Source organism: Mytilus galloprovincialis, chromosome 6 (genome assembly GCF_965363235.1).
Source record: "Mytilus galloprovincialis chromosome 6, xbMytGall1.hap1.1, whole genome shotgun sequence".
Classification (NCBI taxonomy): domain Eukaryota; kingdom Metazoa; phylum Mollusca; class Bivalvia; order Mytilida; family Mytilidae; genus Mytilus; species Mytilus galloprovincialis.
In genome coordinates this window covers 1,174,911-1,201,195 of record NC_134843.1, presented here as the reverse complement: position 1 = coordinate 1,201,195, position 26,285 = coordinate 1,174,911, and the positions used below count along the sequence as shown (strand labels likewise).

Below are 26,285 nucleotides of genomic sequence, written 5' to 3'. Positions count from 1 at the left end.
CATAGAGTTTCGTTAAAAAAAATAAACAGATTATTAACTTTGTCCATGGTGTGCTAGTGTTTATTTATTTTCAAAATGTCCTAAATAACCTTTATATTCTAACGTCGAGTGCACCCTAGAAGGTGTACTTGAATTTGTCCATATCTTCCAATATCTTAAAATCATTGCTAGCATACCATGCAATAATCTTATTCTATCTTATTGTCAAATATTAGAGTTCACGGTAAAAAGCTGTGGATTTTCTATAAAATGTCCTTATGTTTAGCATTGGTTCGACACAAGGGTACATAACCCTCAACACTCCATGTGAATGGACTAGATGTCTTACATGTAAACTTTATGTTGAAATATTCTTACCACTAAGACTTGTTCTACACATTTGTACATAGCACTAGTTTTTCTCTATGATGGAATCCTGATAAGATCGTGAAGTTCGAAGAATATAACTAACCAGACTCAAGTGGAGACCAATTCCAAAGTATACACTGGTCTATCGAGTGCACCTTCTGTAAACGATGGAATCGAAACCAAAACCCCTATCACAATGAGTTAAGTCTTAAGTGATCGGTTCATGTTAATAAAAATTATGAACCTAAATACTTATAACTAGGCGGTCAAGCTTTCCTTTTGATAATTTTGTGACAAGTAAAAATATGGACTTATTCAAACACATCTTTAAGGGTACACTCGACTTTCGTGACGTATATTCACTGATAATACTGTTACAATAAATTTTTTTGGACTGATAGTGATAATGTTGCACGGCCTTTCGCTAAGCTTGGCTGCAGTTATTTCAATTCAATTCAATTCAATTCAATATTTTATTGGAAAGAGCACAATAGAGGCGTGATCCAAATACAGACAATTATAATATTAAAACAACACATAAATGAAATAAAGATTCAAGTAACAAGTCATGAGCCAATTCTATGTATACAAATACATTATAAACTGATATTGATACCATAAACTTATATTTCAGTATTATTCTAGATTTTCATATATTTACTTAAAACACACAATATAAGATTTATATATATATATATATATATATATATATATATATATATATATATATATGTATATGCACAAACTACTGTAAAAGATAATTATCTGATGAAACGGTATGGTGGTCTCTCAAATCAAGAGCTTCTTCAATATACATACAAATAGATTTTTTTTTCATCCAAATTATTTGAATTAATATCATTAATTTTATATTTAGATCTAATTTCGTTATATTGCGGACATTCAATCAAGAAATGAATCTCATTTTCAATTTTTCCTGTGCAAAATTTACAAAATCTCTCATTAGATGGTATTTTTGGTCTTGCACACCTCCCAGTTTCTATTGCTAATGAGTGTGCACTTATTCTTAATTTAGTGAGTTTTTTTCTAAGGTATTTAGGAATATTAAAATTTAAATATTATTGTTGTTTAAATTTAGTATAAATTTTACTAAAAAATAAAAGTTTACCACAGTTTCCATCTTTTATCTTAGAAAGTTCAAATATAATTTTATTTTTGTAGAAATCTTCTAGTTTCTGTTTGAAATTACTATTACAATGCTTGTTAAAGGGTAGAATGAAATTCAAAACAGTGTGGCTGTGGCCATTGATTGACACATTAAATTTATCCATTGACTGGGACAATTTGCGTGAACGTTTGTATGTAACGACTACTGTTCACGACGTATCTACGATAGACATTTAAACTGTGGGGTCACCAAAGGTTCTCAACACCTTAATAAAGTAATTCGAAAAATTAATCAGAAATAACACGATGTTTTGATTTATATCAATTATATAAATCAAAACATAAAGGTTATTCCTGATTCATTTTTCGAATTATTTTATAATTAAAGGCGTTAAGAAACCTTTGGTGACCCCACAGTTTAAATGTCTATCGTAGGTACGTCGTGAACAGTGGTCTTTACATACAAACGTTCACGTAAATTGTCCCAGTCAATGGATGAATTTAATGTGTCAATCAATGGCCACAGCCACACTGTTTTGAATTTCATTCTATTCCAATATGTTTCATTAATTCAGATAGTTTATAAGACCATGAATTTTCTTTATTTGTGAGAGTTTTGTCCACTTCAAAAGCAGCCAGAGAATTTCATGCGGACCACCAGACCGTTCACCAATATCACTGAGACGCTCATAATATTTATACATAAGTTGATAACATTTAATGCTAATGGGTAAAGTGCCCAATTCACACCGCACTGCTAGATTGGAAGACTTTCCATGAACCCCAAGTATGTTTTTAAATATGGAGTTTTGTGTTTTTTCTAATTTACTTTTGTCTAATGCTTCAAAATTTGGTTTGAATTCTGATATCCATACTTCTGATCCATAAGTTAAAATAGGAGTTATCATTGAATTAAAAAGCTGGAGCCAAGTCTTAACAGACAAATTTTCACTATATGGTAGTTTTGACTTCAATGCAAAATATGCTTTTTTAGCTTTATCTGAGAGGCTTGACACTGCCTGTATAAATTTTCCAGAGCTATGAAAATCAACTCCTAAGTATTTATAACAATCAACAATTTCAATTGCATTAGAACTGTAATAAAAGTGAAAGTTTTCTTTATTTACTTTATTTTTAGAGAAAATTATAATTTTTGTTTTCTTAAGGTTCACGTCCAGTTTCCATTCAGAACTATATTTTTGTAAAGAATCAAGAGAGTTCTAGAGACCATCTGCAGATTCTGATATCAACAATAAATCATCAGCATACAATAAATGATTCACTTTTTTACCATTTAAATTAACTGCACTAGTTAAGTTTGTATCTAAGTATTTTCCTATGTCATCAACAAATATATTAAAAAAGTTGGACTTATTTAAAACTAAGTGAGTAAACTATATTTTAAGTTTTCAACCTATAATAACATTCGTTGCTTTCTACAAAATGCGTATTTTCGATTAATTGCAAAGAAATAATGTGAATGTTAGTTATTGTCAAGTCAGGCTGTGTCGATCATGTCTATTTTTGTCTTTGTCTTTGTGTTTTTATAGTAGAAGAACTATATTTGGAATTGTACTGTCAAATGTTCTATAAACTTCTAAATTTTATATTTGGCTTATTTCGATAACAGCATAATTCAGTAGAAACTGGGATATCTGGTTAATCTTAATAAAACTCACTTTAATAAAAGTAACAAAATGAATGATTATTTTGCTCATTCCTCAATTTTTACGTTGCAAATCATGATTGAATATGGTTTCTTTTCTCTCCCCCACTTTTTTGTACCATGTTATTATCTAAGAAACTCTGAGAAACTACATCTTATCTTGTCATATAAACATGTCTGTCTCGTTCAAGCTTACATAGGTAACATTTACGGAGAACTTTTGCCTTATAAGTTATTGCTTTTGTAGACATAAGCTAAATATTCTGACAATTAATGTAAGTTATAATGCCATCGAACCATTTTACTTTATTTATACTTAAACGAATGATTTGATCAATATACATGTATATTTTAAAACGAGGATAATTACATCACTGGACTGAGATATATATAAATATATAGAGACACGTGCTTGCTTTATACATTTATTAATATTTGAGAACGTTATAATAAATTAAAATGAAAGAAGCTGCTGTATGGTTTTCTTTCATAATTAAACGTCAATCAACATAATTACTGCCCCAACCCTCAAAAAAAAAAAGAAGAAAGAAATGCGATCCAAAGCAAAAGAGACACAGGTTTTAAAAGTCTTCGTGTTCAAAAATGAGTTTACCATAATGCGGAATAACACAAAAATCAACCATTTGATCTTTATTTTGAAAAATTACAGAAGGAATCAAAATGAAATAGTTCTTCAGTGCTGAAAATATGACGCCTTGAAAAAGATAATTTAATTTACATTGAAAGAAATAAAAAATGTATCATCTATTATCCGACTGAGGATGGCACTGGTAAAAGACAATCAAAAACACCTAAGTATATAGAAGTGTATGTGAATTAAATCAAATAAGCCCGAAGCTAATGCACGACTACAAGTGGATAATACAGCTTGCACATCAAAAATGATTTATTGTAAAAGGAAATTGATTTTGTCAAAAGAACATAGTCCGTGATTAACTCGGTGACAATCAAAATAACCATTACCATAAGTGTCGCATTCTTTATGGAATCAATAACAGGCTTATCGTCAAACAGTTCCTCGAACAGTTCAAGTCATTCTGAAGGATTGAGTATAAACACCCTCAAAGGAGAATAAACTTCCCACGTCTCGCGAGAACACAAACAGTGTTTGACCAACTCATTTAGACACCACTTTTTAAGTAGGCAAAAATTTAGCGGCATCAACTTAAAACCTTCTTGATGACAATTATCATAAGAAGAATCAAAGACAGACATTAACTCATAATTGCTAAAAAGGGTGTAGTTATCCCGATCAAGCATCCGGTACAAGTAAAATTCGAATACTCATGAATGTGTATTTGCTCAATAGCAAATTCTTTTAAACTGACAAAGTATATTACAAAGCAAGATGAGATATGCTATAAACTTCAATTTATTTTATGGCTATATAATTTGATCAATGATACAAATAGGATCAGACACACGTCTTAACAACTTATGAAGTCTTCTCCTGTATACGGTATGATAACAGTATTAAATTAAATAGAGCATGAACATACAAAACTAATAAGTTCTAACAAATATGAATTAAGTAATTACTGGAATGGTTACATTTATTGGTTTCGGAAAGTCAACAGGGAAAAGTAAAAAGCGGATGAAAAGTGAAGCTTCGGAAGTTGTATGCAGACAGTGCTTTCCTGAAGGTAGTTATGAGCTAAGAAAACCATGTAGATATTTTTTTTAAGACAGAAATAAAGGCAACAGTAGTATACCGCTGTTCAAACTCATAAATCCATGGACAAAAAACAAAATCGGGGTAACAAACTAAAACTGAGGGAAACACATAAATATAAGAGGAGAACAACGACACAACACTACAATGTAACTAACACACACAGAAACGGACCAAGCATCAGACAGAAAGACAGCAATTTTCCAAAAACAAGAGTTTTGTACTCGTATGCTGGTTTTGCGATGCGTTTAATATTGATGCTTAGAAATTTTTCACTTCGTAAACAGGTGTAAAATGTTCCCGTATTCCAAGGTTTCATCCCGATACGTAGGGGTTTTGTGTTGTTTCATGGTTGTAGCTTTTCAGCAAGTTTTCTTTCTTTAGATAAACAGTTGAACCTATAAACATATAACCTTGAACACAGAGCATACATATCAACATATAACCTTGAACACAGAGCATACATTATTTTATTCTGAAAATCATTCAAAATATCTGAAAATGTCATTGAATACAATTTTCAAAGGACAAGTGAAGAAAATTGGATCTTTCTTTCGTTGTTGATAAAAGAATATGCTTAATGTATTGGAAATGACATTATAAGGCTGATTTAAAACTCGCCAGTTTACTAAAGAAATTAAAGACATAATAGCTGTTTGAAGAGGAAACGAATTCGTTCATCATGCATCCCATGGGCTGTTTAAAAAATGTTATTTAGATTTTGAATTGAAGCAGAAAATAGAAAAGAAAGAAAATAATAGCATGCATCAACGTTGATGTGATACTATTGTTTATTCATTTCTAGTGGTACCTTAGAAATTGTGGGGAAATCGAAATGTATTTTGTTTAGTGGGCGGAGACACTGGATCAATATTTGTATGAAGTATTCTAGGTTTTCTAAATAGTAACAAGTATCTATTCGATCGTTTGGGATATTTAAATGTTTACTACTTGAGATCCGGGGCTTGTGTTGAAAACCTGTCGATTTTGGTTTTAAGTTCATTTAGATGTAAGTGTTTAAAACTTGTAACGAGTCAAATTGATTTCCAAGCTGTTTGTCGTTACTATAATTAAAATGGAAATCCATTTTAGTTTGTATCCACTATTTCAACTTTTAGTTGCATTTACAGTTCAAACACTTAGACTATAAGGTTTGGTTAACCATATGATCACAAGTATTATTCCTTCAAGGAAATTCAGGGAGGCACAAAATAAACAATATATAATGCACCACCGTTGAGTACTTGGATTTCTTTGAGTTTTTACTCATATAATTGAATGTTAAACGACAGTCTGTATTAAAAATTATTGATAAAATAACAATATGTTTGTTCTGAAATTTTCATTTCTGGTGAAATATGAAGCACGACACAAGCTTGTTCATCTAGCCGATTTTTGACTGCTTTAAAAATTACTATGTTCTTTAAAAATGTAAAAGTAATAATACAAAAACTCCACAGGTGAACAGCACCAACACCAAAATCAAACTCTTCATAGAAAGTGAGCTCGTCTACAAGTCATGTAAAACGAAATATTTGTTCGGTATGTTGACTTGATTGCAGCTCAAAGTGTTGTTGGGATCATCTCATCAATGTCAAAGTATAAATTCAATAAAATAAATATATTCCAAAGCAAAGTGTTAATTTTAAGCTCTTAGACAACACATTGTAGTCAACAACTGAATTTCGTTTCTTGTCTATAGTCAGCCTTCTGATATAAACTTTCAATTATGCTGCTAATATTTAGTGTGATCAAAATGTTCATGATGCAAATCAATAGTGTACTATTACAAGTCAGGTAAGACGTTATTTTCTAATTAGGAAAACTTACAAGAAGAAACTAATCTACAAGGTATAACCCTTGTGGAATTGGTATAACTAATCTACAAGGTATAACCCTTATGGAATTGGTATAACTAATCTACAAGGTATAACCATTGTGGAATTGGTATAGCTAATCTACAAGGTATAACCCTTGTGGAATTGGTATAACTAATCTATAAGGTATAACCCTTATGGAATTGGTATAACTAATCTACAAGGTATAACCCTTGTGGAATTGGTATAACTAATCTACAAGGTATAACCCTTGTGGTATTGGTATAACTAATCTACAAGGTATAACCCTTATGGAATTGGTATAACTAATCTACAAGGTATAACCCTTATGGAATTGGTATAACTAATCTACAAGGTATAACCCTTATGGAATTGGTATAACTAATCTACAAGGTATAACCCTTATGGAATTGGTATAACTAATCTACAAGGTATAACCATTGCGGAATTGGTATAACTAATCTACAAGGTATAACCCTTGTGGAATTGGTATAACTAATCTACAAGGTATAACCCTTATGGAATTGGTATAACTAATCTACAAGGTATAACCCTTGTGGAATAGGTATGATAGACACTGCAGATTATTTCGTCAAGCGAATGTTATCAAATTAGGTATTAATAAAGAACACTATGTATGGAATACGATTCTATCAATATAAAAATATAAATAGGGTCACAATATATGTAAATGCATCATACTGTGTTTAGTTTTAAAAACTCTGCCTTTATTCTAATCTGAATAGTTGAAATCCAGAAAAATATGCATGGTAAAACGAAACAATTATATGTGTATTATAGCATAGGGATACCGCACGTGTAAAGGTAATAATAGAGTCAAAAGCATGTGACAACTAGGGTAGGATACCAAGAACACAATCAAAAACGATAACCCAATGACAAAAAGACAACAAGGTTATACGAACAGATAAACGACAGCCTTAAATACTACACTGAAATAAAAGATTGAGTGATATGAACCTTTAAAAAACGTAGCGAAACCATTAGCCTCTAAAATATAAGTCTTGAGCGCACGCGAACCACGGTTATGCGCATTGACATCAATAGTATACGTTAATACTCAAAATAAAACGCATATTATTAAAAATACGTAATTTTATCAACTTTTATCGGACTACAAGGTTAACTGTGGTCAGTTTCATGACTATTAACATACAGTGGCCGTTTAATTAACTTATTCAAAATTATCTATTAGTTTTATAAGACATAACAGTACAGTAACTTACAATTGCATTAATAAAAACTTGTCTGATCCTTAGTCTGGTGTCCATATACTTCTCAGCCATTTCTGACCAGGAATCCGAGTCTGATATATCTTGAAACAATTTATTTAGATTTTGTACTTATTTCCACACCACACTTGTAAAATGCTGTTTTCGCCAGAATAAGACAATAGTTAAGTTAATATGGTATTAGGTGTCCCATAGCCGCGCTTATTCCATCATTACAAATTTTGATACACATGTTAATTCACAAAACTCAGTCATTTTTATATTTCAATTATGTAAAACTCACTTTAAAAACATGTCTCAATTCTAAACTGAATTCCACTTAGATTTCAATTTCAACACTGTTTTATCAGATTTATGAATGGAAATTGATTTTGATATCGACATAATTCATGCCATGCGCCTGAGAAAATGCCACTCAAAAGACCATAATTAGCTAGTAACGGAATCTGAAAACTAAAACCAATACGGATTCTTTGTGACAATTTTAAAATCAAACAAGTACTTTACAATTAGTAAATTTCCGATACAAGTTTACGTTAACAAATTGAGATTTCAGCAGGTGCTTGTTTTACAGAAATAACACATCTAACTATGACAATAAATCACAGACACGTTATGATTAATATTTAATTGACTATATTAGTATATTAGATATATCATTGCCAGACTATCCTGTTATCCCGGATATGTCTGTAGGGAAATATTATAAAAAAAACATATTCACTTACAAGAAAGAAGTAATGGGTAGCTTGAAACTTGAATAAAACGTTTCGATGTTTTTACCTCTGTGAATGTTAATAATTTTGTTGAAGTTTTTAGAAGTAAAAGAGGCATTAAGGAACACTAAAATATTTTTTTTGATATTTCTGCAGATGAAGGAGTTACTGCCAGCGTTATCTTCACTTATGTTCACAGTATTGCCAGTCGTAACGCCACTAATGCTCATGGTTTTATGACAACTAGATTGCCACAAAGGCTCACGGTTTAATGCCAACAAGATTGCCACAAATGCTCACGGTTTAATGCCAACTAGATTGCCACTAAAGCTTTCGTTTTAGCGCCAGCGGTATCGTCGCTTATGCTCAAGAATAAAAGTCAATAGTATCGCCACTAATGCGCACGGTTTGTTGTTAGCAGTCTCGTCATTACTTCTTGTGGTTTAATGCCAGATGTATAGTCACCAATGCTCAGGGTTGAATGACAGTGGTATTGTTACTTATGCTCAGGGTTTAGTGACAGCGGTATCATCACTAATATTTAGGATTTAATGCCAGATGTTTCGTCACTGATGCACAGGGTATACAATCGGCTGTATCGTGTCTACGGTTAAAGGTTTAATGTCAGTGGTATCGTCACCAATGATCAGTGTTAAATACCAGTGTTATCGTCACCAATGATCATGGGTCAATGACAGAGGGGACGTCACTAATGCTCAGGGTTTAATGCCGGAAATACCGTCAATGATACTCACTTTTCATTGGCAAGAGTATCGTCACTAATGCTCATGGTTAAATGCCTTACGATAAAGTAACTGCTGATTAGGATTTAATGCCAGCGGGATCCGTCATCCATTGTTTAATGCAAACGGTATCGTTGATAATGCTCACGAGACCCGCGACTTACACATAAATTTATCTAATTTGAAAATAGTTTTTAATAAAAGCTGCAATTTATTTAATGCAATCAGACAAGAAATTATTTTTCACTTAATCTGCAAAAGAGTCCCCCGATCCAACACAACAAAAAACAAACATAAAAAAATGACTACAAATATTAAATTTGCACTTTTCCATATTATGATTGATATGAAACAATGCATTAAAAAAAACTATGTCAATTGGACATGCTTTGATACTATATATGCCCTTGAATTTTTACTAGATAACATTTTTGTTCTCTTTGGGGATTCCGTGTATCGTCAGATTATCGGAATTCCAATGGGGGCTAACTGTGCACCACTTATTGCGGACCTGTTTTTGTATTGCTATGAGTTACAATTTATGACAAAAATAAGCAAAGACCCATCGAAACAACATCTGATAAACAAATTTAATAATACTTTTAGATATTTGGATGATATTTTGGCTCTCAATAATGACGACTTCAGTATGTATATTAAAGAAATTTATCCTGTTGAACTTACTTTAAATAAAGCTAATACTAACAATGACCACTGCTCTTTCCTCGATCTTGATATCTATTTCACTAACGGAAAGCTGAATACTAAAATTTATGATAAAAGAGATGATTTTTCATTTCCTATCGTTAATTATCCATTTTTAGATGGTGACGTTCCCTTGTCACCATCTTACGGTGTTTATATATCTCAACTTGTACGATTCGCTCGTGTATGTAACAATGTTTTAGATTTTAACGAGAGAAATTTATGTATTACTGAAAAATTATTACACCAGGGTTTTCGATATCACAAACTAGTCAAAACATTTACTAAATTTTATCATCGGTATAAGGACATCATTCGTAAATATAGCTGAAACATGCAGACTTCTTATCTTATACGTTCAGGTATTTCACATCCAATTTTTTATGGAAATATTCTTTATAAAGCACAAAGGTGTCAGTATTCACCTCAAAAACTAACAAAACCTTTGAATAGACTTATTAAGAAGGGATATAGTTACGATACTGTTGTCAGGTCATTAAAGATTGCATATTTTGGCGTTAATATTGTTTCACTTATAGGGTCTTTGCATCGGAACTAAACACATTTATTCAAAAACAGTTGTTGGCATGACACGGGTTATGTTCTTCTCATATATGTTATGATGGTATGATACTAAACCCCTAACGGGAAGGATTGTGCCTGATGTTCATATGATGAAATCATAATCTTTCAGTTAGTTTAATTAAAGTCTGGAGCTGGCATGTCAGTTAACTACTAGTAGTCTGTTGTTATTTTTGTATTATTGTCATTTTGTTTATTTTCTTTGGTTACATCTTCTCACATCAGACTCGGACTTCTCTTGAACTGAATTTTAATGTATGTATTGTTATGCGTGTACTTTTCTACATTGGCTAGAGGTATAGGGGGAGGGTTGAGATCTCACAAACATGTTTAACTGTGCATTTGTATTCAGATATCGCAGATCAAATTTATTCGTTCATTGTGTAATCATACGTTTTTTGATTGAGTTAAGTCTGCCAATTGATATTTTATCGTATGTTTTTCTATGTTGTGATGTTATGCTATTGTTTCATAAAAAGGGAGAAGGTTTGGATCCATTAAAACGTTTAATCCCGCTGCAAATGTTTGCACCTGTCCTAAGTCAGGAATCTGATGTACAGTAGTTGTCGTTTGTTTATGTAATATATACGTGTTTCTCGTTTCTCGTTTTGTTTATATAGATTAGACCGTTGGTTTTCCCGTTTGAATGGTTTTATACTAGTAATTTTGGGGCCCTTTATAGCTTCGTAGTTGTTCGGTGTGAGCCAAGGCTCCGTGTTGAAGGCCGTACTTTAACCTATAATGGTTTACTTTTTTAAATTGTTATTTGGATGGAGAGTTGTCTCATTGGCACTCACACCACATCTGCCTTTATCTATTAACCCCGCCGCATTTTTGCGCCTGTCCCAAGTCAGGAGCCTCTGGCCTTTGTTAGTCTTGTATTATTTTAATTTTAGTTTCTTATGTACAATTTAGAAATTAGTATGGCGTTCATTATCACTGAACTAGTATATATTTGTTTAGGGGCCAGTTGAAGGACGCCTCCGGGTGCGGGAATATCTCGCTACATTGAAGACCTGTTGGTGACCTTCTGCTGTTGTTTTTTTTTTCTATGGTCGGGTTGTTGTCTCTTTGGCACATTCCCCATTTCCATTCTCAATTTTATTATCCTATATCTTGCGTAAATACCTACAGATATTAGTAACTTGTACGTTTACCGAGTTGATCGAAAAGTTCGATGATGAATTGTATTAAACTATCTAAAACCCCAAGGATTCACCTCTTTTTCACTAGTATCATTAAAGGTTATTAGCGATGCGCACTTGTTCACAACTGTTCATTATAACGAATTACAACAAAAAAGACGTGTAAAAACGTCAGGAATAAAAGATAAAGTATGTCCCTAGTGATACTGACTTCTAGTTTTAACAACCAATTCTACTCCTGGACAAAAGACGATAATAAAATCAGGCACGACTTGGTAGATTATAATTGATGAGAGCAACAACCTTCCTATTAAAATACTTCAATTCTTAAGTTTTATAATGTTAATTTTGAATATTGATTACTTTCTTCATGCCAGACCTTTCAATATTTCCGATAATTCCCTCAAATTGTTATGAAATATGCATCAATTACTAATGTGAAGTTGCCAAAAGAAATATGTACGATTAAATAGTAATTTTACCATAAACAATTCACGAAGAAAAGTGCAGCTGTGTTTGACATATAATTCGTTTCCTCGGAAAAAACTATTTTTTACTTGGAGTTTCCATAATCAAATTATCGAATTATCTTGAAATTCTCTCATTGCTCAGAACTAATGCTTAATTTGGTATGAGTCTATTTTGAAAAGGGAAAACTAATTTAGAAATTAGGGAGCAACCATTTTAATTTAAAGGGAAGGGGTTTATGGTTTTTTTTCTCGAAGTCTTTTTTTCGACGCTTTCGATCAAACTGTTTTTTTTTCAAAATTTAACTATAAGGTAAAATGGAAAAAATCTGCATTCAGAATAATTTGAATATTCTTTTCCATCAAATCATTTTCAGAAAACATAACACCCCCCCCCCCCCCCCCCCCCTTTCTGTTTCTCAAGTTACTGTTGCTGTCTTTTCTGATTCATCCTCCACAGTTTTTGACGATCTGTTTTTTTTTTACCTTTCATCATGAACAATGAAGGAAATAAAAAAAAGTAATAGGGTGAAAAAGCAGAAAAGACAAAATACTACTCCGAAAACTGTATCGAGACCTCCTACACGTGTCAATCAAAAGTCCAAGTCAGGAACTGGTAATAATGTTGAAATGAACCACGATGGGTATGTTTGACCGACAATTTGGAGACTGTGTTTAAATACGTATCTTTTATGTGGGGAAAATAAATGAGATAACATATGAGAAAAAGATTTGGTATGATTGTCAAAGAGATACAGTAAACGAAATATAGCATTAGTATAATGAAATAGAGTATAATAGAATAGTTTTATTTCCCAAATTACATAAAATTGAGAATGGAAATGGGGAATGTGTCAAAGAGACAACAACCCGACCAAATAAAAAACAACAGCAGAGGGTCTAGCCCATAAAGGCAAAAAATCAGATACAATTGATTAACATTATTGGTAACAACAACAATAATAGCAGCATATACATGTATATTTAGAATATAAGCATTGGTCAGAATCAGAGCAAAAAACCACATATATATTGTGAATAAAAGAATAAAATTACATTACATGCATTTATTCTCAAATTATTTACTTGACTTAGTGTCAGTGTTCATACCTGATCTCCTTAATTTCAAAACAGTCACAAAGAATATGTAGACAGCTCTCTCACTACCAAGAACCCTAACAAAGAATATGTAGACAGCTCTCTCACTACCAAGAACCCTAACAAAGAATATGTAGACAGCTCTCTCACTACCAAGAACCCTAACTTTTGCTTTACAATTAACGCTTGCTATATAAGTTCTGTTAAAATATAAGGACATACACTACTGACACGGGGACAATTACATAATTCATCAAATGAAAATTTACTGTCTATATTGATGTATTGACAAATGAACTTATTTATGTTTATTGTTGACTTGTGTCTTGGGTAATTATTTTGAAACATTATGATGAACAAACATTTTATGGCTCATTTCTTACGTGACTCAGATACAACTTGATAAATCACTTTCTAAAAAATATACAGTTTGTCAATATTACTTCTTTACCATTGCTGATTAATTATTAAAATTCAAAGAAACTTAAAACTAATAATATCAAAGAACGTCTCAAATGTCAAATTTTGTTACAATTGTAAATGGCTAATAAAGACAAAAAATAAAAAAAATAGTTCTGTGCTTTCCGACATCTATCATGTTAAACTGTAATATACCACGGAATCAATAGTTTACAATTTATCATGAAATCAGTTATACTATTCCGTCAATGATCTATGTGTCAAAGCAAGGGCTGATGGATGAAAGATATGCTTATGTTACATAACGAAGATGTAAATCTATCTAGCTTCATCCAGAAGGGTCAATGTGTAGTTACTTAATTCTAGAGTGATCTCATGATTTAGTGGAAACATAAACTCGATCTGGGCATCCATAAAAAGCACTATATCACGCGCGACTGTCGTCTGTTTATTCATGTTCCAATGATAGAGTGAAGCAATTTATTTCAAAAGTGCATAATATTAAAAGTACAAATGTTGTGCATTTAATATAAATATAAGAAGACGTGGTATGATTGCCAATGACACAAATATCTATCAGTATCCTAATAACGTAGATTTTAGTAAGTATAATTCATCGTGCTGCCTTTAAAAATGAGCATTGCATTTCTTATATTTAATAACAGTACAAAATGTATCAGCACAAATTCCATCGATAGTTCTGCTAAACAAGCATACAAAGAAGACCCATTGGTGGCCTTCGGCTGTTTTCTCTTTGATACATTCACCGTTTCCATTCTCAATTTCAAAGAATATATACTCAATTCAATTCAATATTTTATTGGAAAGAGCACAATAGAGGCGTGATCCAAATACAGACAATAATAATGTAAAAACAAAATATAAATAAAATATAGATGCATGTAACAACAGTATATTCTATGGATACCATAACATTCTAGATAAATTCTATGGATACCATTATACATTGTAAACTCATATACAGCACGATTATTCTAAATTTTCATAATTTTACTTAGAAAACACAATCACCTATAATGTATATAAGATATATGTGTATTTGCACAAACTATTATAAAGGATTATTATCTGATGAAACAGTATGTTGGTCTCTAAAATCAAGAGCTTATTCTATATAAAATTGAGAATGGAAATGGGGAATGTGCCAAAGAGACAACAACCCGACCATAGAAAAAAACAACAGCAGAAGGTCACCAACAGGTCTATATACATACAAATAGATTTTAGTTCATTTTCAGACATAGGATTTTACATTTTGGTAAAATTTTCATCCAAATTATTTAAGTTAATATCATTTATTTTGTAGTTAGATCTAATTTTGTTACATTGAGGACATTCAATCAAGAAATGTATCTCATTTTCAATTTTTCCTGTGCAAAATTTACAAAATCTCTCATTATAGGGTATTATTGGTCTTGCATATATAGGGGTTTCAACAAGCTTTGAGCATTTGATTTTAACATTTGATGAGGGATTTTCTGTTTTAAATTTTTCTTAATTGGAGTTCGGTCTATTTGCTGTTTTACTTTTTAACCAGAAGACAACTATAATCAAGACAATACACCCCAACACTATACCCACATTTATAAACTTTCCGACATTTGACAATGCATCTAAAAACCCCTATGCATCCCCCCAAAAAAACAGAACAATATAGCTCTTCAATATAACATCTACTTTTGTACCAATGTGGTAGCTATCCAACAAAGTTCAAATGTAGTTAATGTACGCGATTATAGGCAAACATACGGCCTTCAATAATGTGAAAAACCCATAAGGTGTGGTAGGCTATAAAAGACCACGACATAAGAATGTGAAAAAATTCAAGTGAGAAAACTAATGGCCTAATTTATAACAAAAAAAAAAAGACGGACATGAACCTACGAACACCACAGAACTATAGGCTCTTTACTTGAGACAGGCACATACAGAATATAGCGGGGTTAAACATGTAACAAATGTATAAAGATGAACGGAGGTCTTAAAAGTCAGAGTTATCAAATCTGAGATAGAAAGGTCATTCCATAGACATTTTTTAACAGATAACTTCTGTGCTCATCATAATTTATAAAAAAAAAAGAAGATTTGGTATGATTGCTAATCTCACAACTTTTCCCTAGAGACCAAAGGAAGTAGATTTTTACCTTTATATTTTAATTTCTTTAATCCGTCAATCGTCTGCTGTATGGATCTTTATTGATTAGTATATATATGTACAGTATATCTTTTCTATTGAAAGATGATATTTAAGATCGATATAAACCTTAGATGTCTATAGTTGATAGACCAGATGATGGATTGTTATGTATGGACATTTAACGTCCAGTGGCAAATCAAATGCAAATTCAAGACGAGAATACTCTTAGTATGTTAATGCAAAATTAATATTAATATTTGTACTTTGCCGAAACACTTAGTACTAGATCATAAGATAGGCTAGCATTCCACATATAGAAAAATCTCTTTACTTGGGCACATTATTCGGACTCGGGTTTTGTGTTTAAGCCTTACAGCTACTTAAAAGTACTTGAATATTTATGAAAATTTATGAACGAAAGTGACCTTAATAAGAATAGCCTATCGTTCTAAGGTCAACGGGATACCTTTGAGAAGTTTGAACCATAGTTTCAAAATGAGTTCTAAAATGAGCAATGAGAAAGTTAAGAAAATGTGTAAACCGAATCATGTGACTACTGGGCTGATCACTCTAGTAAACGAGCAGCAGTTTGACACAGCGCTTGAAAATGAAATTAGGGTCAAGGAATGGTAAACAAACTAGTTCACATGTTTTGTTAGAATTTACATTTTGATCTCTTACTGAAACTGGAAAAATTAGATGTAGATTACATCTAGTATGTTTGGTATTTTTGTTATTTTACTTTTTTCCTATACATTTTACTTATCAGCCATATGCTGTAGCCAGATTCAACTATAATAATTACAAGATATGCTGTAGCCAGACAAATTCAACTATAATAATTACTAGGAACCGTCTTTGCTTCGCACTTCAGTCAAAGTAGTGTTCTGTGTGCAAAACATCTATGAATAGGTTTAAGGTTTTAAGAAAATTCTTAAATCCCTATTTCCCGATTTTATTTTCCTTATTAGTTGAATGGAATTCATTCAATAGAATTTAGGTGAATAAAAGGGGGAAATTCATAACTGTTTTATTTAAGTTATATATATATAGTTAAACATTCCATAGTTGTATGCACAATCTTGTAAAAAAAAATCTATGATAGGACCCATTTACCGTACTCAAAGCTGTTGAATGGTATTAAAAAAGAACCTGTTTTTTTATGTAATTCTGACCTAAGATTAATACCTTGTAATTAATTTTCCAGTCCACTAAGAAAGCGGATTTTCTTTTAATAAACAATTGTTTATACAACAAGAGCAGAAGGAAGTATCTTAACATAAAAATAAAGTTAGTATATAAAATACATGGAATTTATAATAGTTGCTGCCTTGTAATAATGTTACTGTAAAGGATGAATTGTCGTTTGCTCCTAATTTATTTTTCCCAATATTTATTGAGGCCAATGTAAAACATCTCTAATTTGGAATTCTTAAACAACAGATGTGCATTCAATTGCACGTACCTTCTTATTTCACATGTAATAAAAGTTACAAAATAATAAAATATTTTTACTTTGTTTTATTAAAATATGAAAGCTTACATATCACGATATAAATGTCCTCTCGTTTCAATGTTGATTTTCAAAGCAAATATCTGACTATAAATTATGTAATATTTAACACATTATATATGGTCAATACCGTTTCAAGTTACTAGTAATCTATAACACTATGTTTTAACGCGACAAAGAAGTTCTATATAACATATAAATGTGGTATGATACCCAATGAAATTTATATCCATCACATTCCAAATGATATGCATGTCACCAACTATAGGTCACTGTGAGGCTTTCAACAATGAGCAAAACCACCCATACCGTATATTCATATATAAAAGACCATACATGACATAACGCGAAACAATCCAAAAGAGGAAACCAAAGGTCTGACTTTTTGGCGAAACAACAACAAAAAAATTACAGATTTCTGACATGGGACTGGCGCATGCAAAATCGAGAATGGTTAAACTAGTATGTGAACCCTTGACTCTTCTCCTAACCTGTGAAAATGATGAAACATCCTCGTTGTTCATGGTCCTAGCTTACATTCCTCCCCAAGATCGGTTATATTCGTGAATTTATCAGAATTGATTGAAGAAAAAAATATATAAATGGGGGGGGGGGGGGGGGGGGGGGAATAATTCCAGCATTTAGAAACATTATTTTGACATTCTGTAAAGTATAATCATCAGGGCTGTTCGGCTTCTTAATATGACAAATTTATATCAATAGAAGATAGGTCAGATGAAAATTCCAGGTCACGTGGTAAAAACTAGCATGCATCATGGCCTAAATATGTTATAGAAGTAATTCCAATACCAAAGCAACCATGAAGATACGGCCACATTCGAAGTACGATTCTACTCATGATTTATCAAATTATTAAGTATTTCATAAGTTCTTTAATGGCTAAATGTAAACATTTTTTTTTATTAAAATACTTCTATTTTCATATCAAAGACATGTAGTCATTGGACAAAAAATATCTATTTTAATTGAAATGATAGGACATTTTTTGAGTGGGAACTCACCGTTTTGTCCTATGACTGGCTTTGCTAGATATCTGTATTTAATCTATTTGAGCCGGCAGCTAATATTTATGGTGGCCGGTTAAGGCCAGTTTCGACTTCGCGTTTTCGCGTTTTCGACTTCGCGTGTTCACCTTTTCGCGTTTTTACGATATACATGTTATTATAACATAACATTTTAAATATAATTGGAGACAAGACTACAAAGTATAAGTCATTCAAATGATTGGCATATAAATTTCATATTTGTGACGCATTTTAAATATTTTTATAAATTAGACAATTTCTTTACATTCTTGTTGACAATTACTGAACAAATTTAAAAACAGATGCTTTTGTATAAAATGCCTTTGAATATACAATTTGCTGGAAGTTATAGTTTGGACATTTTAAAATAAATAAAATTAATCATTATTATCGCCATGGTTACTTAAATTACATAATCTTTCATTTAATGCTCTTGTTGTGAATCTAAAAATTTTAATATTTAAATTAGCTTGTGTGAAAAAAGTTTAAAATTTAATTCATTGTGGAGATGAGACTTTTGTCAAATAAAACTTGGGACGGTTTTGCGAAGCTTTCCTAAGACCTGTTATAAGACAAGAAGTAATTGTAACAGGATGCTGTTACGAAGTCTCCCAAACAAAGCTCCGATAACTCCCCATTCATATGGTCCCATGTTCATTTGATTTGATTTTTTGTCCCATACAAGAATATATATGGCTTACGAGTAGGGATCTCAACCATTTACAAGTTTTCAAACAGAAGGGGGTGGTGGTGACCCCCAGGGACTTTACCTACATTTCATTTGATTTGTTTTATTGTCCCCTACAAGATAATATATGGTTTAGGGGTGGGGATCTGGACCGTTTACAAGATAAAAGTACATTCTCAAATTGAACAGGGTGGGGGTGACCCCCAGGAACTTCCATCTAATTTCATGTGATTTGTTTTATTGTCCCATACAAGAATATATATGGTTTAGGGGTGGGGATCTGGACCGTTTTCAAGTTTTCAAACAAGAGGGGGTGGGGTGACCCCCTATGGACTTCCCTTTTCTTTCATTTGATTTGTTTTATTGTCCCCTACAAGAATATATATGGTTTAGGGGTGGGGATCTGGACCGTTTACAAGTTTTCAACCTAGAGGGGGTGGGGTGACCCCCTATGGACTTCCCTTTTATTTCATTTGATTTGTTTTATTGTCCCCTACAAGAATATATATGGTTTAGGGGTGGGGATCTGGACCGTTTACAAGTTGTCAACCTAGAGGGGGTGGGGTGACCCCCTAGGGACTTCCCTTTTATTTCATTTGATTTGTTTTATTGTCCCCTACAAGAATATATATGGTTTAGGGGTGGGGATCTGGACTGTTTACAAGATAATAGTACATTCTCAAATTGAACGGGGTAGGGGTGACCCCCAGGAACTTCCATCTAATTACATGTGATTTGTTTCATTGTCCCCTACAAGAATATATATGGTTTAGGGGTGGGGATCTGGACCGTTTACAAGTTTTCAAACAAGAAGGGGTGGGGTGACCCCCTAGGGACTTCCTTTTTATTTCATTTGATTTGTCTTATTGTCCCCTACAAGAATATATATGGTTTAGGGGTGGGGATCTGGACCGTTTAAAAGTTTTCCAACAAGAGGGGGTGGGGTGACCCCCCCAGGGACTTCTTTTTTATTTCATTTGATTTGTTTTATTGTCCCCCACAAGAATATATATGGTTTAGGGGTGGGGATCTGGACTGTTTACAAGATAATAGCACATTCTCAAATTGAAGGGGGTGGGGATGACCCCCCAGGGCATCCCCCTATATTTCATGTGAATTATTTTATTGTCCTATTATCATTTCTGAAGACTGTATGTATCTATCACTTATAGTTTTCAAGTTATATTCATTTAAAAAATTTTGAAAATAAAATCCCATAGGGTTCTATAGTAAAACCCTCCCTGCTTTCTACCCCCCAAAATACCCCTTAATAGACCCCAATGCACAAACGAAAGATTGATGGCTCACCTAGACATATTAGTCTACAATTTTATGAAACCCTAAGTAAATCTGACAAGTGGTTTTGGAGAAACGCTGCGGACAAGTTCATTTTTTAAAGTGGCGGAAGAAAAAGAAAAAGAAAAAGAAGAAGAATAATAAAAATAATAAGAACTGAGCAAAAACAATAAGTCTCCAAACTTTGTTTGGGAGACTTAATAATAGGACATGTCTTATGATCCTCTTAGGACTATCCAAGACCTCGCCTCAAAACTGTCGTAGGTTGATCTTAGCAAAGATATCCTAAACCTGTTGCATGTTCTTTTAATTTAAACAAAAAGTAACCTGGATTTATGGAAAATTCATGTAAATGTAGAATGTGTTTCCCATATATTACTAAACGCATTGATTAATATTTCAAATTTTCAAAGATGGAAATTTGTTCATCTACAGGAGACATCAAGGGACAAGGCTGTAGACAATAACAACAATAACTTATAAATTTGACTCTTTTAAAAAGATAATGATTTGTTAGAGTATTTGAAACAAAGAATGTAAAGGAATTGTCTAATTTATGAAAATGTTTAAAGTAAACCCCAGATATGAAATTGATATGACAATCATTTGAATGACTTATACTTTGTAGTCTTGTCTCCAGTGATATTTAAAATGTTATGTTATAATAGCATGTATATCGTAAAAAGGTGAAAAGGCGAAATCGCGAAGTCGAAAAGGCGAAGTCGAAAAACCGATTTACTTCGCGTTTTTTGCGTTTTCGACTTCGCCTTTTCGCCTTTGAGTGGGGACAGGCTTTGGTGCACAGTCAGTTACTGAAAGTCATTTAGTTTACTTTCAACCGCTGTTGGATTTTTTCATATCTTTTTTGTTAATGACTTAATCATCTGTTACAATTTTTAACTAATATGTATGTACCATACATTTTTTTAAATTTTCAAACACGTGTTGTTCCACTAGCCTACTACATATTCATATTCCTGTACTAAATCAGGAATCTGGTCAGTGGTCGATATCTCATTTTTTGAAATCTCATGTTAAATCGCTTATTCGGTCGTCCATATTATTTTCACTCAAAAACCTCATGATCTCAACATCAGATATACAGGGCCTGATATTTTATATTGTAAAAAAACGTATTTATCACAACTACATAAAAAAAAAAACACCATTGAAAAATCAAAATTTGACGAGCACCCGTTTCAAAATGAGATCGGACATGTGACATCAACACTTAATTCTTATACAAACATCAAGGCACAGGTGACACAACAACTATAGGTCACCATACGGCCTTTAACAAGGAGTAAATTAACAACTATAGGTCACCGTACAGCCTTTAACAAGGAGCAAATCCCATACCGCATTGTCAGCTATAAAAGGCCCCAAAATGACAAATATAAAAAACTATCTATAAAACTACATTAAATTTTATAATATCTTTTAAAATAAATTCCTTTCTTACAGTGAACCTGTATCACGTACAGACAAGTACCAAAACTAGAAAAAAGATCAACATGGTTTTATAATTTGATCATAATTTAAGTCGGAAGTATTCGTAATTTGGGCAGAAATTTATAAAAATTCGGATGTTTTTAGAATATGATTAATAATATATATGCAGCACTATACTTACCAAGATACAACTAATTAAAAATATGTCAAATAGATCAAATACTGTTTAAGCACATGTAAAGATTCTCTTTTTAAAAATCCGTATTACGAACTTTTTGAAATTCCGTCGACAGAGTTTGCCTCAATTTAAAGTCTTCGGACAGTTTTTTGAGAAACGAAATATAAATTTATTTAAAAACTATCTTTTTAACTTTTATTTTTTTTTCTAAATATGTAAAGACATTTTTTTAATTGAATCTATATGTCATGTTTTTCTTCGATATTTTTATACAGTTCATTGAGTTCTAGATAAATACAAAATTTCAAAATGACGAAATATGTTTAAAGGAGGCGATAAGTCTAAATTGAGCCCGGACAGCTATCGACCCGTGTGTTTACTATCTAGTGTATTGAAGCTTTTTGAAAAGATAGTACTTATCCGTCTACAAATATTTGTCGTATTACCAGAGACGTTTCCTAATCCTCTCCAACATGGATTTCAAAAAGGTCTTGGTTGTCTGACTGCGTCCTTTTGTCTCCTTGAAACAATTTACCATAACATAGAACAAAATAGCAAAGTTTTTGTAGCGTTTTTAGACAGTAGAAAGGCCTTTGATACAGTATGGCGCAAAGCACTTATGTTTAAATTATTTAATTTGGGTGTCAAAGGGAAAGCATGGTCCCTGATTAATGATATGTATAGTAAAACACAAGGTTCAGTTGTTGTAAATAAATGTAAATCAAATGACTTTGTAGTCAAAGAAGGTGTTAGACAAGGAGGGGTATTGTCTGTTTTTTTATACTTAGTGTTTATTAATGAACTAATTAATGAATTGGAAAGATGTAATAGAGTCACTGGTGTTAATAGTATAAAATGTTGCGCTCCATCACTTGCTGACGATATTACATGTATTGCTACAACACCACACCGTTTACAACACATGCTGGATATATGTACTGGATATATGTACAATCTATTCAAATAAATGGAGGTTTCAGTTCAACGGAAAGAAATCATGTGTTATTCAATTTTCAAAATCCTCAATAAAAACAGACTATAACTGGAAAATTAACCAAGAATCTGTACCGGTTGAAGACAGTCATATTCATCTAGGCATTGAACTTAACGGAAAATTAAACGCACTTACACGAACGACAAAAGCTTGTAGGAAGGGTAGAAACACTTATTTTGCAATTGCCAACTTAAGAGGCGAAAATACGAATCCTTTGGTTCTCGTCAAACTGTACAAGTCAGTAGTAATTCCAACTTTTTTTATATGGCTGTGAAGTTTGGTGTGACCTGAAGAATCAAGATATCACATTACTGAATAGACTTCAGCATTTTGTTGTAAAACACGTACAAAAGTTTAAGACGTCAACAAGATCAGATATGTGTGAAAGCATGGTTGGACTACGTAATATAACCTGTGACATTGAAAAACGTAAATTATATTTCTTTGGAAAACTTTGTAAAACGAAAAACTCTTATCTTGCAAAACAAATCTTTCTACAAAGACTTTTTTCGTGCCTGTTAGATGGACGAAACCATATTGGATTTATTCCGGACATATTAAACATTCTATGTAAATACAATCTGTATGAATTTCTTATAACCTATATTAGTGATGGCAACTTTCCTGATAAGCTGCAATGGAAACGTTTAGTTGTAAATGCAGTTGAATCAAAACATGATAATGACTGGCTGATCCGCATTAATTCAGACAATGACTTTAAGAGGTTCAAATATATTCATAAATCCGTATCTGCAGCTCATGTGTGGAAATTCCCCTCGAACAGCTCTGAAATTCGCACTGCATTGTTTATTGGAAAACTTATATCTACCGCTCCAACCCATGTTTTCAAATTTTGTGAAATTTGCGACCGTCCGTTCACTGACGTTTTCGTACATGCATGCTTTGGCTGTACGTGTACATCAAATATGCACAGCACTTGGATGGACTTAATAATAGAAAACTTTTGTCTCGACCTCTATGTTGAACTAAGTGAATGTGATGATGATTCCTTATATACAATCTGTCTAGGAAAAAACCCTTCAACCATGCTTAGTGATCCCGACTTAGAGTCATTCAAGCGACTTTGCTACATCCATGTAACAAAATCTGCATCCGAATACAATCGTCAATTGAACAATATAGTATAATGCTAGCACATGTAATATCGACAGCACGCGATATAAACTCTTTTGCTTTTGAACTGATCACTTTCATTTATATGTAAATATTGCGTATTTCTCACAACTTTATCATTTATATGTTCTGTTATTAATGTTTTAATGTATTGTTCATTATTATATAATTCATGTAATCTCTGTAAAGAGGAAATAAAGATATGAATGAATGAATGAATGAATAGATAAATACAAAATTTCAAAATGACGAAATACGCGACCCAATAACGTATCCTTCGCCTGAAATAATGATAGTTAATCCATCTAGCCACAGACTTTATTGAGAATAATTAATTTATCTAGCCACGGACTTTATTGAGAATAATTAATTCATCTAGCCACGGACTTTATTGAGAATAATTAATTATTCATGTAGCCAAAGAATTTATTGAGACTTTATGTTTTCCTAAGGGTTTGACTCTGTACACATCGTTACATATATTATTATTTGTTTCCACTGTGAATATTTTGATTTGCTCTTTTGTACTTAAACCTCTTCAAATCTGTTTATTTTTATATCAATTAATATATTCAATTACTAAAAATAGCCTTGCTATATAAAAGTGCATGATTTTCACATTGAGTATATGCAAAGGAGACCTAAACTAAACAAGTATTAGATAAAATACAAAGGTAACAAAGAAACAGGCCGGTAACAACCGTTGCCGGATAGTTTTTCTGCACGAGTAGTCAGGTCAAGGTCCGAGGCGATAGCCGAGGACCTTGACCTGACTACAAGTGCAGAAAAACTATTCGGCTGGTTGTTACCGGCCTACTTCTTTTGTTACTTTTGTTTTTTATCTGACTTGTACGACGTTTCAAGTAATAATACATTAAGCAAGACTAAACATTTGAGAATCTTTGATAGCCATAAAGCAGTAAATGTAAGTTAAAGTATAAACACATTTTTTTTTTTCATTTCCCTTCAACCGAGATTTTTTTCAAGAAAATAAATCAGGAATCTTTTTAAAATGCAACTTCGTAAAAAAGTAATATATTAAGGAATATTTTAGTGGTAGGTAAGATAATGTTTGATTTTTATGAATAAAACGGAAAGCGGGGAGGGGGAGGGGGGCTAATTCATTTTAAAATACACAGGCTGTGATCTTTATATTTGATGAAAAAATGCAGTTTGAGCCATTAAATCCCGCCATTCCCCCTTAAAAAAAAATCGTAAAAATCGCGCGTTTGTTGCCAAATACATGAATTTAATATGCAGTGGTGGGGGTCCCGCGGGTTGGAACAACCCTTTTTTTGAAGATCAATGCATTTAAATGGGGACATAAAGTTGGACCCCCCTGTTTTGTTCTGGATTTAGACATGGATCCGCCACTGATATAAATTCGATAACAATATAAAGGTATCAAAAGAATGAATTTCCTACTTCATTAGTGAATGAAATATTTATGAAAAAAATGGATTTTGTCTTAATATTATATATATTCAGGAATATACTTTGATTTTTTTTTAAATTCATGCTCGTCTCTAGATCTGCAAGTGTTGATCGGGATTAAACACGTGTTACCATATGATCCAATCGCAGCTTACCGCCCAAAATTGATGACAAGTTGAATGATTTTCTTCTAGATTTGCTGCTTATTTGGACGTGTATTACATGAACACTTTTTGTTTATAGGATCAATCGTGCATTGGTGAGTTGATAGGTATTTTATCTTTTGATATTAGATTTGATTTTTATTTACTTATTTCCTGTCTTATTTTTTATTGAAATGTTCACGTCAGTATCATCCTTTCTTTACTTTCAGCATTGTCCAAAATACTATTCATGTCCATATATTTAAGAAAACATTTATTGACCGAATATTTTGCTTCATAAAGGGGGCGGTATGTTCTTTTTTGAGTATATTAACTATTTACTTTTCAGCGCCATCACCCAAATGTTTTTGTTTAAATTAGCACCAGGGGCGGATCCAGTCATTTTAAAAAGGATGGTTCCAACTATATGTCCCCATTCAAATGCAT

The 26,285-nt window shown here is 32.2% G+C and overlaps 1 protein-coding gene across 4 annotated transcripts in view; it reads right to left on the bottom strand.

Annotated features, from left to right (window-relative positions):
- Positions 1 to 26,285, bottom strand: part of LOC143078661 (small conductance calcium-activated potassium channel protein 2-like) — a 59,439-nt gene that overhangs the window by 11,991 nt on the left and 21,163 nt on the right. Inside the window, exon 1 of one of the 4 annotated variants that reach the window (XM_076253533.1) lies at positions 7,921 to 8,254. The exons of 2 other annotated variants lie outside the window; for them this stretch is intronic. In XM_076253533.1, the coding sequence (XP_076109648.1) occupies positions 7,921 to 7,980 (60 nt within the window). In that variant the 5' untranslated portion in view covers positions 7,981 to 8,254. Of the gene's footprint in view, positions 1 to 357; positions 483 to 7,920; positions 8,255 to 26,285 lie in introns of those variants that run through there. One more of the 4 variants, XM_076253537.1, reaches the window with a different exon arrangement.